The sequence below is a fragment of the Phaeoacremonium minimum genome, assembly GCF_000392275.1.
Source record: "Phaeoacremonium minimum UCRPA7 unplaced genomic scaffold PA7_03_scaffold_604, whole genome shotgun sequence".
NCBI classification, from domain to species: domain Eukaryota; kingdom Fungi; phylum Ascomycota; class Sordariomycetes; order Togniniales; family Togniniaceae; genus Phaeoacremonium; species Phaeoacremonium minimum.
Window position 1 is genome coordinate 389,557 of NW_006921506.1, and position 14,500 is coordinate 404,056.

General features: G+C 27.1%; 2 protein-coding genes across 2 annotated transcripts; one reads left to right on the forward strand and one right to left on the reverse strand.

The window, feature by feature from the left end:
- Positions 1 to 206: 206 nt before the first annotated feature.
- Positions 207 to 1,284, forward strand: UCRPA7_8706 (putative alcohol dehydrogenase protein; the record flags this gene model as incomplete). The annotated part of the gene is made up of 2 exons (XM_007921217.1): positions 207 to 492; positions 548 to 1,284. 2 exons carry the CDS (start codon positions 207 to 209, stop codon positions 1,282 to 1,284), a joined length of 1,023 nt encoding a protein of 340 aa, XP_007919408.1.
- A 9,981-nt stretch (positions 1,285 to 11,265) lies between these two features.
- Positions 11,266 to 12,340, reverse strand: UCRPA7_8707 (putative serine protein; the record flags this gene model as incomplete). The annotated part of the gene is made up of 2 exons (XM_007921218.1): positions 11,266 to 11,897; positions 11,959 to 12,340. The coding sequence occupies 2 exons, from the start codon at positions 12,338 to 12,340 to the stop codon at positions 11,266 to 11,268; spliced, it is 1,014 nt and encodes a 337-aa protein (XP_007919409.1).
- Positions 12,341 to 14,500: the final 2,160 nt, after the last annotated feature.

The following is a 14,500-nucleotide window of genomic DNA, read 5'->3' on the forward strand; positions in this document are numbered from 1 at the left end:
GGAAAGCGCCCCGAGACACACGAAAAGGCGGAGAATCGCCCCGTACACTGTAATAAATATAGATAAGAGCTATCTCGCTTCCTTGACGTCAATCCTGATGAACTTCTTCCCGACACGTCTAAACCCATCTTGTTTCGAATTGGTCACATATCTAGCCTACCAATTCAGCAACTATCCATCTCTCAACACCAAGAACTGTCTCAAATATGGCTCCATCACTGCCCAAGACATATAAAGCTGTCGTAATTGACGGGAAAGGTGCTGCACTTACCCTCAGGGACATCGAGCTGAAGCAACCGGGTCAGGGGCAGGTTCTCGTCAAGGTCATTGCCTGTGGTGTCTGCCACAGCGATTCATTCCTCCAGCAAGGGTTCCTGCCGAACACATGGCCACGCATCCCCGGCCACGAATTGGTCGGAGATGTGGTAGCTGTCGGCAATGGAGTGACTCGATTCAAAGGGGGCGAAAGAGTTGGTGGTCCATGGCATGGAGGTGAGTTACCAGCCTTAGATCTAGCGTATGGCTGTCCACTGACATTGTGCTGCAGGTCATGACAAGACATGCCGATCTTGCCAGCGTGGATTGTATCAATGTTGTGACAATGAAGCTATCAACGGCGTGACTCAAGACGGCGGGTACGCTGAATATGTTCTACTGCGCGAGGAGGCAGTGGTCCGCGTACCCGAATCTGCCGACCCGGCCGAGGTTGCCCCATTGTTGTGCGCTGGCGTAACAGTCTTCAATGGTATGCGCAAGTTGCAGATCGAGCAGGGAAATCTCGTCGCGGTGCAGGGAGTTGGTGGTCTAGGCCATCTAGCGGTGCAATTCGCAAATAAGATGGGTTACAAGGTTGCTGTCCTGTCCAGCGGTGACAGCAAGCGAGACTTCGCCAAGGAGCTGGGTGCGCACGTCTACATTGACACCAGCAAGGAGGATCCCGCCAAGGCGTTGATGGATCTTGGAGGCGCACAGATGATCTGCAGCACCGCGCCGAATCCTAAGGCAATGAGCCCTCTGGTTGGCGGTCTCGCACCAGGTGGCAAACTCCTGGTCCTGGCTCCTATGGGTCCCGTGCCCTTCGATACAGCTGTCATGGTCAACAAGGGAGCGAGCGTTCACGGTTGGCCCAGCGGCCACGCTCTTGACTCTGAGGAGGCTATTGCATTTGCAGATATCCATGGTGTCAAGTGTTTCGTTGAGAAGTTCCCCCTCAAAGACTTTCAAAAGGCTTTTGATAGCATGACTAGTGGAAGCGTTAGGTTTAGAGCTGTTTTGACTATGTAAGGGCCTTGTCAATTAAAAGTACATTATTAAAATGGGATGCAACAAATAGATGCATCAAGAGATCATAAATAGTAACCGAAAGACAATACTCCTCGTAGGTCGAATAGTGACGAATCAACATGTCATCTTCGATTTAGCTCCCACTAGAGTCTGCGACGAAAATGCATCGCTCCAAATTCCACTTCCGTCTTTGGACCTGAGCTGCCTGCTGCTTTAACCTGAGCCAAGATGAGCCGAGGCTGAGCCGAGACTGAGCCGATAGAGCAGCCTGAGCATCCTGCCGTTTATGGAGGCTGATGCCTAGGATATCCATAGACTAAGCAGGCATAACCCCTGCCAAAATGTGTAGCGTATAGGGCTCCTTTTGTGGATAGGCTAGGGTGTAAGACTTTGAGAATTCTTGATTGTACCCTGCTCGAGTGGTAATTGTGGCTATCTAATCCCTATTGCTGTCTTCTTAAGATAACTGTCGTATCATCTCGCTATTATGAACGTTAGATAAAGCTCTTCCTTCTTAGATACCGTTATGCTTAGGCCTTAAGCCTGCCGATTTTGGATCTACTATCTTAAAATACTTAAATTATATTAGTAGTAACGTAAGTTATAGGTTTTATAGTTACTTGACTTTATAGGTATATTCTAGCTTTAAGTTAGACAACTTATAATTAGTAACTCTTTTGTCAAAGTAGTCAGACTTATGACTCTAATATCTTATGATGGTAAGTATATAAAATAAGTTGTTAAAAGAAATATAAAGGCTTTCAATAGGTATATTATATACTTAAAGGCTATTATCCTAATATTAGAGACAATTTATTCTATTACTTTACTAGTTTTTATTATAGTAAGTATTTTTTCTTATTCTTTTTATTTTAAACTTTAGAAATCTAGTGATATATTTCGAACTATTGATATCTATAAGATTATACTATCTTTATAAACTATAATACTTTTATATTATATTTACTTTAAGTCTTCTATATATATTATAAGTATCTTAAAATAATAAAATTATAAAGTTTTATATTAAGTATTTAACTAAAAGCTTTAGACACTATTATAAGACTTTAACTTTCTAGTTTACTACTAATATTATAACTAGATAGCTTATAGTATAAATATTCGTTATTTAAAACTAATAGTATAAAGGAAAGCTTATATAAAGAAAATGTCATAGGTTGCAAACCCTATTATAACGATCCTTCCTATCAATACGTTGATAGATAACTAAAGGTCCTTAGGTTTATATCCTAAGATAGGTCGAAAAGTACTTAAGCAATATTCACAAAGGTAGATGATTATAACTAGTTAGATTCTATTGATTATAGAATCAAACTATAATATTAAAAGCTAAAAAGCTAGTCTCTTTATCTTTAGGCTTATAGTTATAAGTATAATCTTATATAAAACTATAGTATATTATAGTTTACTACTGTTTATAATAGCTTACTAATCTATAAGCAACTTTTAATAAGCTAATTTTATTTTATCTATATATAACTTAGTTTTAATAAAATATCTATTATAAGATTTTTAATAATAGTTTAATTTTTAGCTATAATATAATATTCTTTCTTTAAAGTTAATATTTTAAAGACTTAATTAAATATTAGAATATTGTCTATTTAATAAGTTTTAAAACTGTCTTTTTTATTTTATTAAAATATTAATAATATATTAAATTATATAAAAAAATCTTAATTAAAATCTATCTTAAATTATTTAAAACTTATATTATTAATTAATAAGTTTAGCTTTAATATTATATTATATTTATATTATAAAAAGAAAAGTCTAAAATATAAGATAATAAATAGAAAGTTAAAGAAATATAATAATTATATTAAATTTAATTAAGTTTATAATAAGTTGATAATATCTTTTAGTTTTAATTTATTAGGTTTTATTATATAGCTTTTGTTTATTAGCTAACTAATTATAATAAACTAAATTATCTTAAAAAAATATTATATTAAATATAAAAAGTATTTAATAGAAAAAGACTTTCTTTAAATATATAAAGAATTTAAAGCTTTTATAAATAACTTTTAATATTAGTTTTATATTAATATAGCTTATCTAATATACTTATATTGTTAGAAAGTAAAGATAGTAGATAAAGAATATAAAATAATTAAAAAAAGTTTAAAAAGTATTAATAAACTAAAAGAATAAAAGTAAATAATCAATTATACTTTTTCTTTTATATTATAGCCAGAAAACAGGCCGCCGCCAGGAACCTTACAATAGACATAAAAGATAGAAAGGATATTATATAAAGATAAGATAAAGACCACTTATAAGCTAGAGATTATAGATTATAGTAAGCTATAATAAGCTACCATCTATAGATTATAAGAGATTTTAATGATCTTATATAATATAATTTTATATAAGACTATATTTATAACTATAAGCTTAAAAATAAAGAGACTAACTCTTTAGCTTTTAATACTATAGTTTGATTCTATAATTAATAGAATTTAATAAATTATAATTACTTATTTTTATAAATATTATTTAAATATCTTTCAACCTATCTTAAAATATAAACTTAAAAACCTTTAGTTATCTATTAACATACTAATAAAAAGAATCATTATATATTAAAAGCTTTTATTTAATAGGTTGATAATATACTTTTAAATAATATCTCTATAGTCATAATAGTATCTACTACTACCCTATCAATACTAAGCTTATCTAATAGTAATCCTCTTTAACTAACATTAACAACTAAAGGACTAATAGTCATAATATAAGATATAGTCAATAAAATTATATAACTTAAAACAATTCTTAAGTTAAAAAAAATGAAAGTAGTAAAGATAAAGAAACTTAACTTTTATAATAAAGAAAAAAGAACTTTTTAAAGATTCTTAACTTAAGTTAAAGCTTACTTATATATAGATATAGTAGAAGTTATATAAAAGTATAATAAGATACTTTTAATAATTAACTTATTTATAGAAAATATACTTAACTAGTTTAAACTAACTTTTAGAAACTATCTTAAAAATAAAAACTTAAAAAAATAAAATAAAGAAACTAAAGAAATCTTCAAAAGTTATAAAAAGTTTGAAGAAGCTATTAAGATAGTATTTAAAAACTTTAATAAAAAAAGAATTATTAAATGAAAACTATCAACTATTAAATAAAAAGAATCTACTTTAGAATATTTATTTAAATTCTAATAAATTTTATCTAAATTATTATAATCTAACGATTTTCTTATAATAATATTCTATATAAAATTAAAGGATAATATAAAAAATAAATTATCTAAATATAAAAAACTAAATGATTTTATAGATTTTATAGTAATAGCTATAAGAATTGACAACCAACTATATAAAAGATATTTTAAGAAAAAGTCTTATAAAAACTAAATATTTAAGCTAATATATTAAGCTAATAATAAAAAGTAAGTATAATATAATAATAAACTATAAAGTATAGCTTATAGATATTATTTAAGACTTATAAAAATTAATATATTTTAAAAAAGATAATAAAAGAGAATTTAAAATAAGAAGGATATATAATATTATAATTATAATAAGAAAGGATATTATATTTAAGAGTATAAAGAATCTAAAAAGCTTATAGAATCTAAATAATAAGTAAATATAATATTATATAATATTTTTAGCTAGATATATTATTATAATGATAAGTATGAAAAATATAAGTTAGATAAAGAAAGTATTAGATAGTATCTTAAACTATTAAGCTAATAGAAAACTATCATTATACTATCTTAATATAACTATAAGAAGGTATAATAGATCTATAGTATAAACGTAGCTAAAGATAGTGAATCAAAAGCTTAATTATAAAACAAAACTTTTAATATAAAGAATAATATACCAATATTTATAAAAGAAATATTGTTTAAAGAAATTATATCTTTACTAGAATCTATAAATAAAGAAGTATTATTATTAGCTTATAAGTTAGAAACTAATGATAGATATATATTATATTTAATATTATATAAACTTAATAATAAAGTTATATTAGTAAGAATCATAATATATTAGATATACTAAGAATAGGCTAATTAACTAAGAATTTTGACAATATTTAAAGAAGATTTTCTATTAGATTATTAGAATTTAGACTATTATATCTTATTATAGATAATATATATTTATAATTAATATATATTATATATAGTAAAGAAAATAAAAAATAACTTCTTTTCAAGAAGATATACTAATAAACTAATTATATAAGCATTAAGAAAAGTAGAGATAGAATATTAGTATATCTTAAAACAAACTATTGAGGCTAGACTAACTATCTTTAAACTAAGTGAAGAATATCTAACAAAATATAAAACAAAGTATTAAAAAAACTATCAAACACTTAAGTATAAATAGTATATAATCTTTAAAGCTAAAGAATAATATAATTAATAGCATCTATAATCAATATAAACTAAGAATATTATATTATATCTATATATATATAAGAAGCTGACAAAACTCGTTATAATTTACTTTAATTATATAATAATTAAACATTTTTAACTTAAATAAAGAAAAGCCATTATATACTAAATAAATAAAGAATTAAATACTATATAATATAATCAAAGAATAGATATACTAATATATAAAAACAATAAAACTTAAAGAAATCAATTAAAAATTAGAAAGTTTATAATAAATTATATTTAAATAGTATATTTAGAAAATCAGCTAGAAAGTAGCTAACTAAATATTTAAAGAATTATAAGAATTTATAAGCTATATTAAAATCTATTATTATATCAAATGAAAAATTTAGAAAGACTTTAGCTTAATTTAAAATCAAAAGTAAAGTTAAAAAAAGTAAGATAAATATTTAGACAAACAAATCATCAATATTATAAAAATAATATAAGATAAAAATAATAAAGAAAGACTATCTTTACTATCAATATAAACATTTAAATAATTAAAAAATTAAATCTTAGATATAATTAGTAAAGAAATTAGAATAATGAATATTCTTAAAACTTATAAACATTATCAAGATTAATAATAAAGAAGTTTATTAACTTTTTAGATTATTAAAAAATATAAGAAAGATTTAGAAAAAGAATTATTTTAATTATAAAGAAATTATAAAAGAAAAATAGTAAAATTAAGTTTTTATAAAGTTTAAAAGTATAAAAAGACTATTTATATATTAAAATAAATCTTAAAGAATATAATATTATTATAATTATAGATTATAAAATATAAGAAAATTATCTATTATTAATATTTATTAATAAATATTATCTAAAATAAAGATATAAAAAAGACTTTTATAATCTTATAATAACTGATAAAGAAAAAGTTATCTATAATAAAAAAATAGTTAATAAGAAAATAAACAAATTATAAATAAAAATATAAGGAAAATAAAAAAGAATCTAATTTAATATAATAAATCTTATTAGATATCTAGTATTATTAGGATTATTATAGTTTAAAAAGAGTAATTTTTAAATCAACTAAATTAATAGCTATCTATATTAGAAGAGTAATATACTCTTATAAGATTTATCAATACTTAAGGAAGAATAATAACTATAAATTATTAGATAGAAATTCTGATAAGACTTAACTTATAAAAAAGATATAATAATTTTAATACTTTTAAGTAAGCTTAAAGAAGCTATTAATAAATCGAATATTGATATTAAATTATAAGAGTAAATGATAATGCTTATAATCAATAAAAAGGAAGGATAATTATAAAATATTTTATAAAAATATTAAATATATACTAAGTTATTTATAGAAGAATTAAAGATAGATCTACTATAATATAATAAATAAAACTATAAAATACTACTTAAAAAAGAAATATAATTAAAATTCTACAAAATATATAAACTTAATAAAATTAAATTAAAAGTATTTTAAAAATATTTAGATAAAAACCTTAGAAAAAGCTATATTAAATTATCTATATTATTAGCTAAATATTTAATCTTATTTATATTAAAAAAAGAAGATAAACTATACTTATATATAGACTATAAACAACTTAACAATATTATAATAAAAAACTACTATCTACTATCTTTAATATTAAAACTATAGAATAGATTATATAATATCATTATATTTATAATATTAAACCTTTTAAAAGTATATAACTTAATTAGAATCAAAGAAGAAGATAAATAAAAAACAGTATTTTATATATAATATAAGTATTATAAATACTTAGTTATATCTTTTAGATTGACTAATATATTAGCTAGTTTTTAAGCTATAATTAATTATATTTTATAAGAATTTTTGAATATTTTTATTATTATTTACTTAAATAATATCTTAATATACTTAAAGATACTTAAATAGTATCAAATATATATATACTAAATATTATTAAAACTATAAAAAGCCAACCTATTAGTAAACCTTAAAAAAAATATATTTTATACTATAAAAATCAATTTCCTTAATTATATAATAAAATTAAGATAAATCAATATATAAAAAAGTAAAATTCAAGCTATCTAAAAATAGCTAAAATCAACTATAATTAAAAAGGTTAAAGGATTTTTAAGATTTTTTAATTTTTATTAAAAGTTTATTAAAAACTATAGCAAAATTATTATATTATTTATAAACCTTATTAAGAAAGATAAAGCCTTTATATAAAATAATAAAGTATAAATTATATTTAATATCTTAAAATAATAAATATTATTTAAACTAATTTTATAAAATCTTAACTTTATAAGATAATATAAAATAAAGATAGATACTTTAAACTTTATATTTAAAAGATAATTAAAATAAAAAGATAATAAATATCAACTATACTTTATAATATTCTTTTTAAAAAAATTATATAGTCTAAAGCTAAATTACCAAATTTATAATAAAAAGTTAATAATTATAGTTAAAGTATTTAGAAAATAAAGATAATATTTATTTAAAACTTTTTATAAAGTACTTATTTATACTAACTATAAAAATTTTATCTATTTTATAATTATAAAATAACTTAATAAAAGATAAATAAAATAGATAGAAAAACTATTAAAATTTAACTTTTAGATTATCTATTAAAAAAAATTAGAAAATAGTAGAGTAGATACTTTAAGCTAACAAATAAACTATTATTAAAAAATATCAAAAAAAATATAAACTATCTTAATAATAAATCTAGATAAAATTTTAATATAAATAGAAAAATAAATTAATATACTTTTAAAGATAGAATTAAATAATATTTAGCAAAAGAAACTTAAAAAAGTATATAAATTATTAAGATATAAATATAATATATAAATTCCTTTAAGATTAGTATAAACTAATAATATAAAATAAAAATAATATAAATATAAAAAGAAAATATATATATTATTAAAACTATAGAAAGAACTTATTAAAATATATTATAAGCTAATAAAATTTAAATATATAAAAATAATAAAAACTTTTAAATAAATATAAAAAAAGTATAACTTTTTTTATATAAAAAATAAAATTAAAAAAGTATTAAATAAATATAGTATCTATAAACAAAACAAAAATAGTAGATATAAACTTTATAGAAAATTATAATTATTATTAGTTATATAATAACTATAAGAATCAATCTTATAAGACTTTATAATAAAGCTTTTATTATTAAAAGAATTATTAACAAAAGTTAAGTATAATAATATTTTTATAATTATCGATAAATTTATAAAATATATATACTTTATTTTATATAAAAAAAAATAATATTAAAAAACTAGTATATATATTCTTATAAATAGTTATAGCTAATTATAAACTATTAAAAAAATTAATTTTAAATTAAAATAAGCTATTTATATTAAAATTCTAACAATCATTTATAATATAATTAGAAACTAACTATAAGCTATCTATAGTTTAACATTTTAAGACTAATAGACAAACAAAAAGATTAAATTAAATTATTAAATAATATTTTTAATATTATATTAATTATAAACAAAATAATTAAATTATATTATTATTAATAGCTTAATTTAATTATAATATATTAATTAGTAAGTTAACAAAAATATTATCATTTTATATAAACTATAGATTTAACCTAAAATTTAGCTATCTAATTAAAATAAAACTAAAATCAGAAAAAGCAATATTTATAGTAAAATAACTTTAATAGCTTTATCAAAAAATAAGAAATTAGTTAGTATTTATTAGAAAATAAATGTTAAAGTATTATAACTTTTAAAAAATAAAGAAACCATTCTTTAAAAAAGAAGATAAAGTCTATCTTATATAATAAAATATAAAAATAAAATAATTAAATGATAAATTAAATTATAAAAAACTTAAACTATTTAAAATCAAATAGAAAATATTAAAACTTAACTATAAACTCTTATTATCTAAAACTATAAAAATATACTTTATTTTTTATATTTTACTTTTAAAACTAGTATATAAATCTATAAAACTTTAAATAAATATTAAAATAAAATCAAACTAAGAATATAAAGTAGAAAGAATATTAGATTTATAAAAGAAAAAATAATAAATATAATATTTAGTTAAATAATAAGATTATAATAATTTAGAAAATATATAAAAATCTTTCAAATACTTATAAAATTACTTTAATTTAGTTATTTAGTTTTATCAAAATCTTTTACTAACAAACCTATAAAAGCAAATTCATTATTTAAGCTTAAAAAAGATTAGTTTATATTATTCAAAATATTTAGTAAACGAAGGTTATCTACTATAAACTATTCTTAAATAAAGATAAAAAAAACTATTTTATCCTCTTTATCTAACTTTTATATCCTTCTTTAAAAAGCTTTAGAATACTTTTTAGATACTATCTTCTTTATATAGTATAGATAAGCTAGACGGCTGATAGCTATAGATAATTATATTTAAAAAGTAAAGAGTACTTCTTTAGTATCTATCTCTTCTTATTTGATTTTCTTTTGTTAAAAGGCTAGTTATATAAAGGTGAAGGCTATAAAGATACTATTATAAAAGCAACTTAAATAAATATACTTAAAACAATAAGAAAAGCTACTTACTATATAATAAGTAAGATTCTACTTAAAACAATAAGTATAAAATATTTTAGTTAGATTTTTAGAAAGTTCGATATTGACAGTAAGAATAAGTTAGGCTAAAGATTTTCTTAATTTTAGTTTTGATTTCTCTATATAATCTAATATAGTGTTAGTATCTTAAAAGAAGTAAAGAATATAGTTTTAGAACCTATTAGATAGATAATATCTAAATATTTAACTAAGTCTTTAAAATATTAACCTTAAAGAAAGGAATATTATATTATAGCTAGAAAATAAGCTACTATCAAAAACCTTATAATAAATATAAAAAATAGAAAGGATATTATATAAAAATAAGATAAAGGCTACTTATAAGCTAGAGATTATAGATTATAATAAGCTATAGTAAGCTACTATCTATAGATTATAAAAGATTCTAATGATCTTATATAATATAGTTTTATATAAGACTATACTTATAACTATAAGCTTAGAAATAAAGAGACTAACTCTTTAGCTTTTAATACTATAGTTTGATTCTATAATTAATAAGATCTAATAAGTTATAGTTATCTATCTTTATAAATATTATTTAAATATCTTTCAATCTATCTTAGGATATAAACCTAAGAACTTTTAGTTATTTATTGGCATATTGATAGGAAGGATTGTTATATTTTAACACTTTTAATAAAATAAATTAGTCGACTACTTTTATTAATTAAGCGAATATTATCTTAGACTTTTCTATTTTTTGGTTTTTTATTATTGATTCTAATAAAACTAAATAACTAAATTAAAATAATTTTATAAATATTTAAAAGATTCTTATATATTTTCTAAATTATTATAATCTTACTATTTAACTAAGTATTATATCTATCATTCTTTCTTTTATAAATCTAGTATTTTTTCCATTTTATATTCTTAATCTAATTTTATTTTAATATACTTTCTATCTAGTCTTCAGTTTAGGCTTTGTTAAACCACCGATGATCAAGCAGTTTGGTGATAGTCGGCCGCTCATGGGGATTATATCGGAAAATGAGCACTAGTAGCGACACAATCATCTTCTCTTCTTCCTCACTAATGTCCGGTGCTTTATTCGTATGGAAGAGAACCTCTAATGAGTCGTGAGGTTTGGGTGGGTCACGTTCTCCAACGGACCAGTCATCCATGTCGTCATCGGCGGACTCGTCTTCAGTCTTTTCTGTGTCACTTTCATTCTCCCCGTTATTCGAAAGGCGAGTGTCTGATCCTCCGTCAGAGCCCTCATGCATGTCGAAGTCCCAGGGCCAGGCATCGAGCCGCCCACCATTGGCGTCATAGTATTTGCTAGCTCGCGTCCATCGCAAGAGTAGGCCCTCAGGTAGAGGCCCAATAATGTCAGTGAGTTGGATCAGGTGATCATCGTTAATCAACTCATCACTGTCGTTCAGGGGCGGTATCTGGAATAGTGGCAATCCTGTTAGAAGCTCGAAGAGAATGCACCCGAAGCTCCAGACGTCAATGCCCTTTCCGACGGAACAACCAAGAATTGATTCTGGGGCCCTGAGGGAAGCCGGAGTCACGACCCTATCAGGAGGGTTGCTCTCCATGAAGGCTGTTGCAAAGTTTTAGTAATTATCTGCTTACGAATGGGACGGAGCAGTGAAGATACGTACCCCCGCCCATGTCAATAATCTTCACGATCTCGTCATCTCCTTCCAGAACAAAGTCGGACAGTGGCATGCCCACAGCCAGATAGCTGGGCGCCCATAGGTCAACCTTCCCATCAGTCCTTTGAAGATGCTCGATTCGTGAGTTTGTGGCGGTTTGTGAAAGGACTTCGGGTTTGACCGAGCTTAGGTCCTTGATGGCAAAGAGTATGTTCCCAGACTGTAGATCACCGTGTACAACACCGTTACCATGGAGAAACTGGAGAGCTAAGAGGACCTGCCGGAGGATTCGCTTAACACGATCTTTGGGAAACCGTCGAGGTTGGGGATTCAGGGGGTCATAGTCTTCGATGGGAGCGTTGAGAATGGCGGACACACTAGGGCCCATTGGTTCAATGACAAGGCACAAGTGGCTCCCATTCGGCCCCTTATGGGTGAAGGAATCCAGAAGAGTGACAACGAATCTAGAGTTAGGGTCATGTGGTGCCTTAGTAGCCAGCATGGACTGAATCTGCAGCTGCCTGCTTTCGTCCAGTCCAGCTCTGTGAACCTTCAAAGCTACATACCGGGTAGCGCTTTATGGTTGATAGTCGACGGTTAGTATGGGTATAGGTAATCATAATGACAGAGAAGCGGTTGGGATTCATGAGTGAAATACACACGTTAAATCAAGCGCCAGCCACACTGTCGCGAACGACCCGTTACCAAGCTTTCGGATGATGCGATAACGATCATTCAGGACGTCACCAAAATGAATAGGATGTAGGCCACCTGGGTGATAAGACTCGGCCCATTCGCAAGGAATCCCGAGGGGGAGAAATCTGAAGTCCTTCTCAGAAACCGGGTCCTTTTGTGAGGGCGGTGTAAGGGTCATTGTGGTACGAAGATGGTGCCGAGGATGAAGCAGCACCGGGAGGATGCAGCAAAATGTTCTTGTTTTGAGTTTGTTGTGTGCAGCTCTGGCGAAATGGCGATTGGAAATGAAGTTATCTGTTGAACAGCGTTTCGTTTGACCGATTGATTTGTAGCCAATCAGCATCGTAGCCTGAGGCGCCAAGTACTTGTCCCTTGATTGGCTGAGAAAGAACCTGCCTAAGCCAGGTTAAGCTGTGGATTCTGTGGATTCTGTGGATTCTGTGGATTGGATCACTTTCATGAATTACCCGCGCGCGTCTAAATGGCCTTGACCGACTCCGCTGAATGAGTGTCAGGCATGGTTCGATTCATATAAGCCTAGACTAGACTGTTAAAGCCTACTTCAGAGTTATGATGACGCATCGGGCCCATTCTTAACGCTCGTTGGGGCTCGGCAAACGGCCAACAGATTTAAGACTGAAACAACGCAGTTGGTGGCGCAGATATTCAAGACAGTCTGGAATGGCTAGGCAGGGTTGATGAATGGTCAGTTGATGTGGGCCGGCGCATAAGTGAGGTGTAATGGCATACCGGCCAGATTAATCATGCCAAATATAGACAGAGTCCCCTTCTAGATGACAAGGGAAAACGGTCAGTAAAGTGCCCCCCCCTCGTTAATCTATTGTAGTTGCTTGGGTTTCTGCTCTGGCCGTCGAACTATGAAGTCTGTTATGGGGTTGCAACGGCGCGAGCTGCGACCGGGTCTATCCTATGCGCTAAATAAGTTGAGCAGTTGTTGGTTCCAGAATTGAAGTCTGCGAGAGAAAACTCGAATTGTAGTTGGCTCTGTAAATGCCGTCCCCTTGCGGCCTCCCAATCGACGACCTCTCCTTTACCTGACGCGGCTCTGTTGGCATCGGGATACATTCGTTTAACAACGACTCGTCTCGACTCGTATAAGAGAAGGACATTACGGTATGTGCGGCTTTGTCTATAAAGGGGGCGTTTTCTTGAGAATATCTGAGAAGGTGGCACCTTATCATCCAAACTTGCACACCGGTCAGAAACTTTGTAGTTGTTCTTCAATATCATTAAGTTCATTTTGTTTAATCGAGGCTCCGGTCGGGCAATTGGGTTTCATTTTATACTTGTCTTCTCACTGTATCGGTTGTTCACTGGTCATTGAAATGTCGTCCTTACAAGTCGAGTATAATCCGCCGACGATGTACAGCGGAAGAGGAAACGTCCGAGAAAATTTCAAACGTCTTGTTCGACAATTCGCCCGGAATCGAGGACTTGACTCGGTCTGTGTTCTTGCAATCATCGTGTAAAGCCCCTGACATAGACCCTCATTTCTAAGACCCTGGACGTATTAACGAATTTCACATGTAGTAACGGTCCACATACTAGTCGAAGCGATGGGCGGAACCATTTGACTGTCGACTTCTATGAACCTGGAGAAAGAGAGGGGACATTCCGTCCCTACTCACGGGAACATGTGCCGGCTACTATTCCTCGCCGTCGCCATCGCTAATGGCCCGCTTCAAACCACAGCTGTACTTCGCCTTACGGCTTGGTCCAAATACAGAGGCACGCTATCTCCGAGACTCAGAAATTGTATTTATCGTAACTGGTGTTAAAAGGTGTTTGGATTAACTTAAATACATTGTCATGTACTGAAACAGGGCAGCAG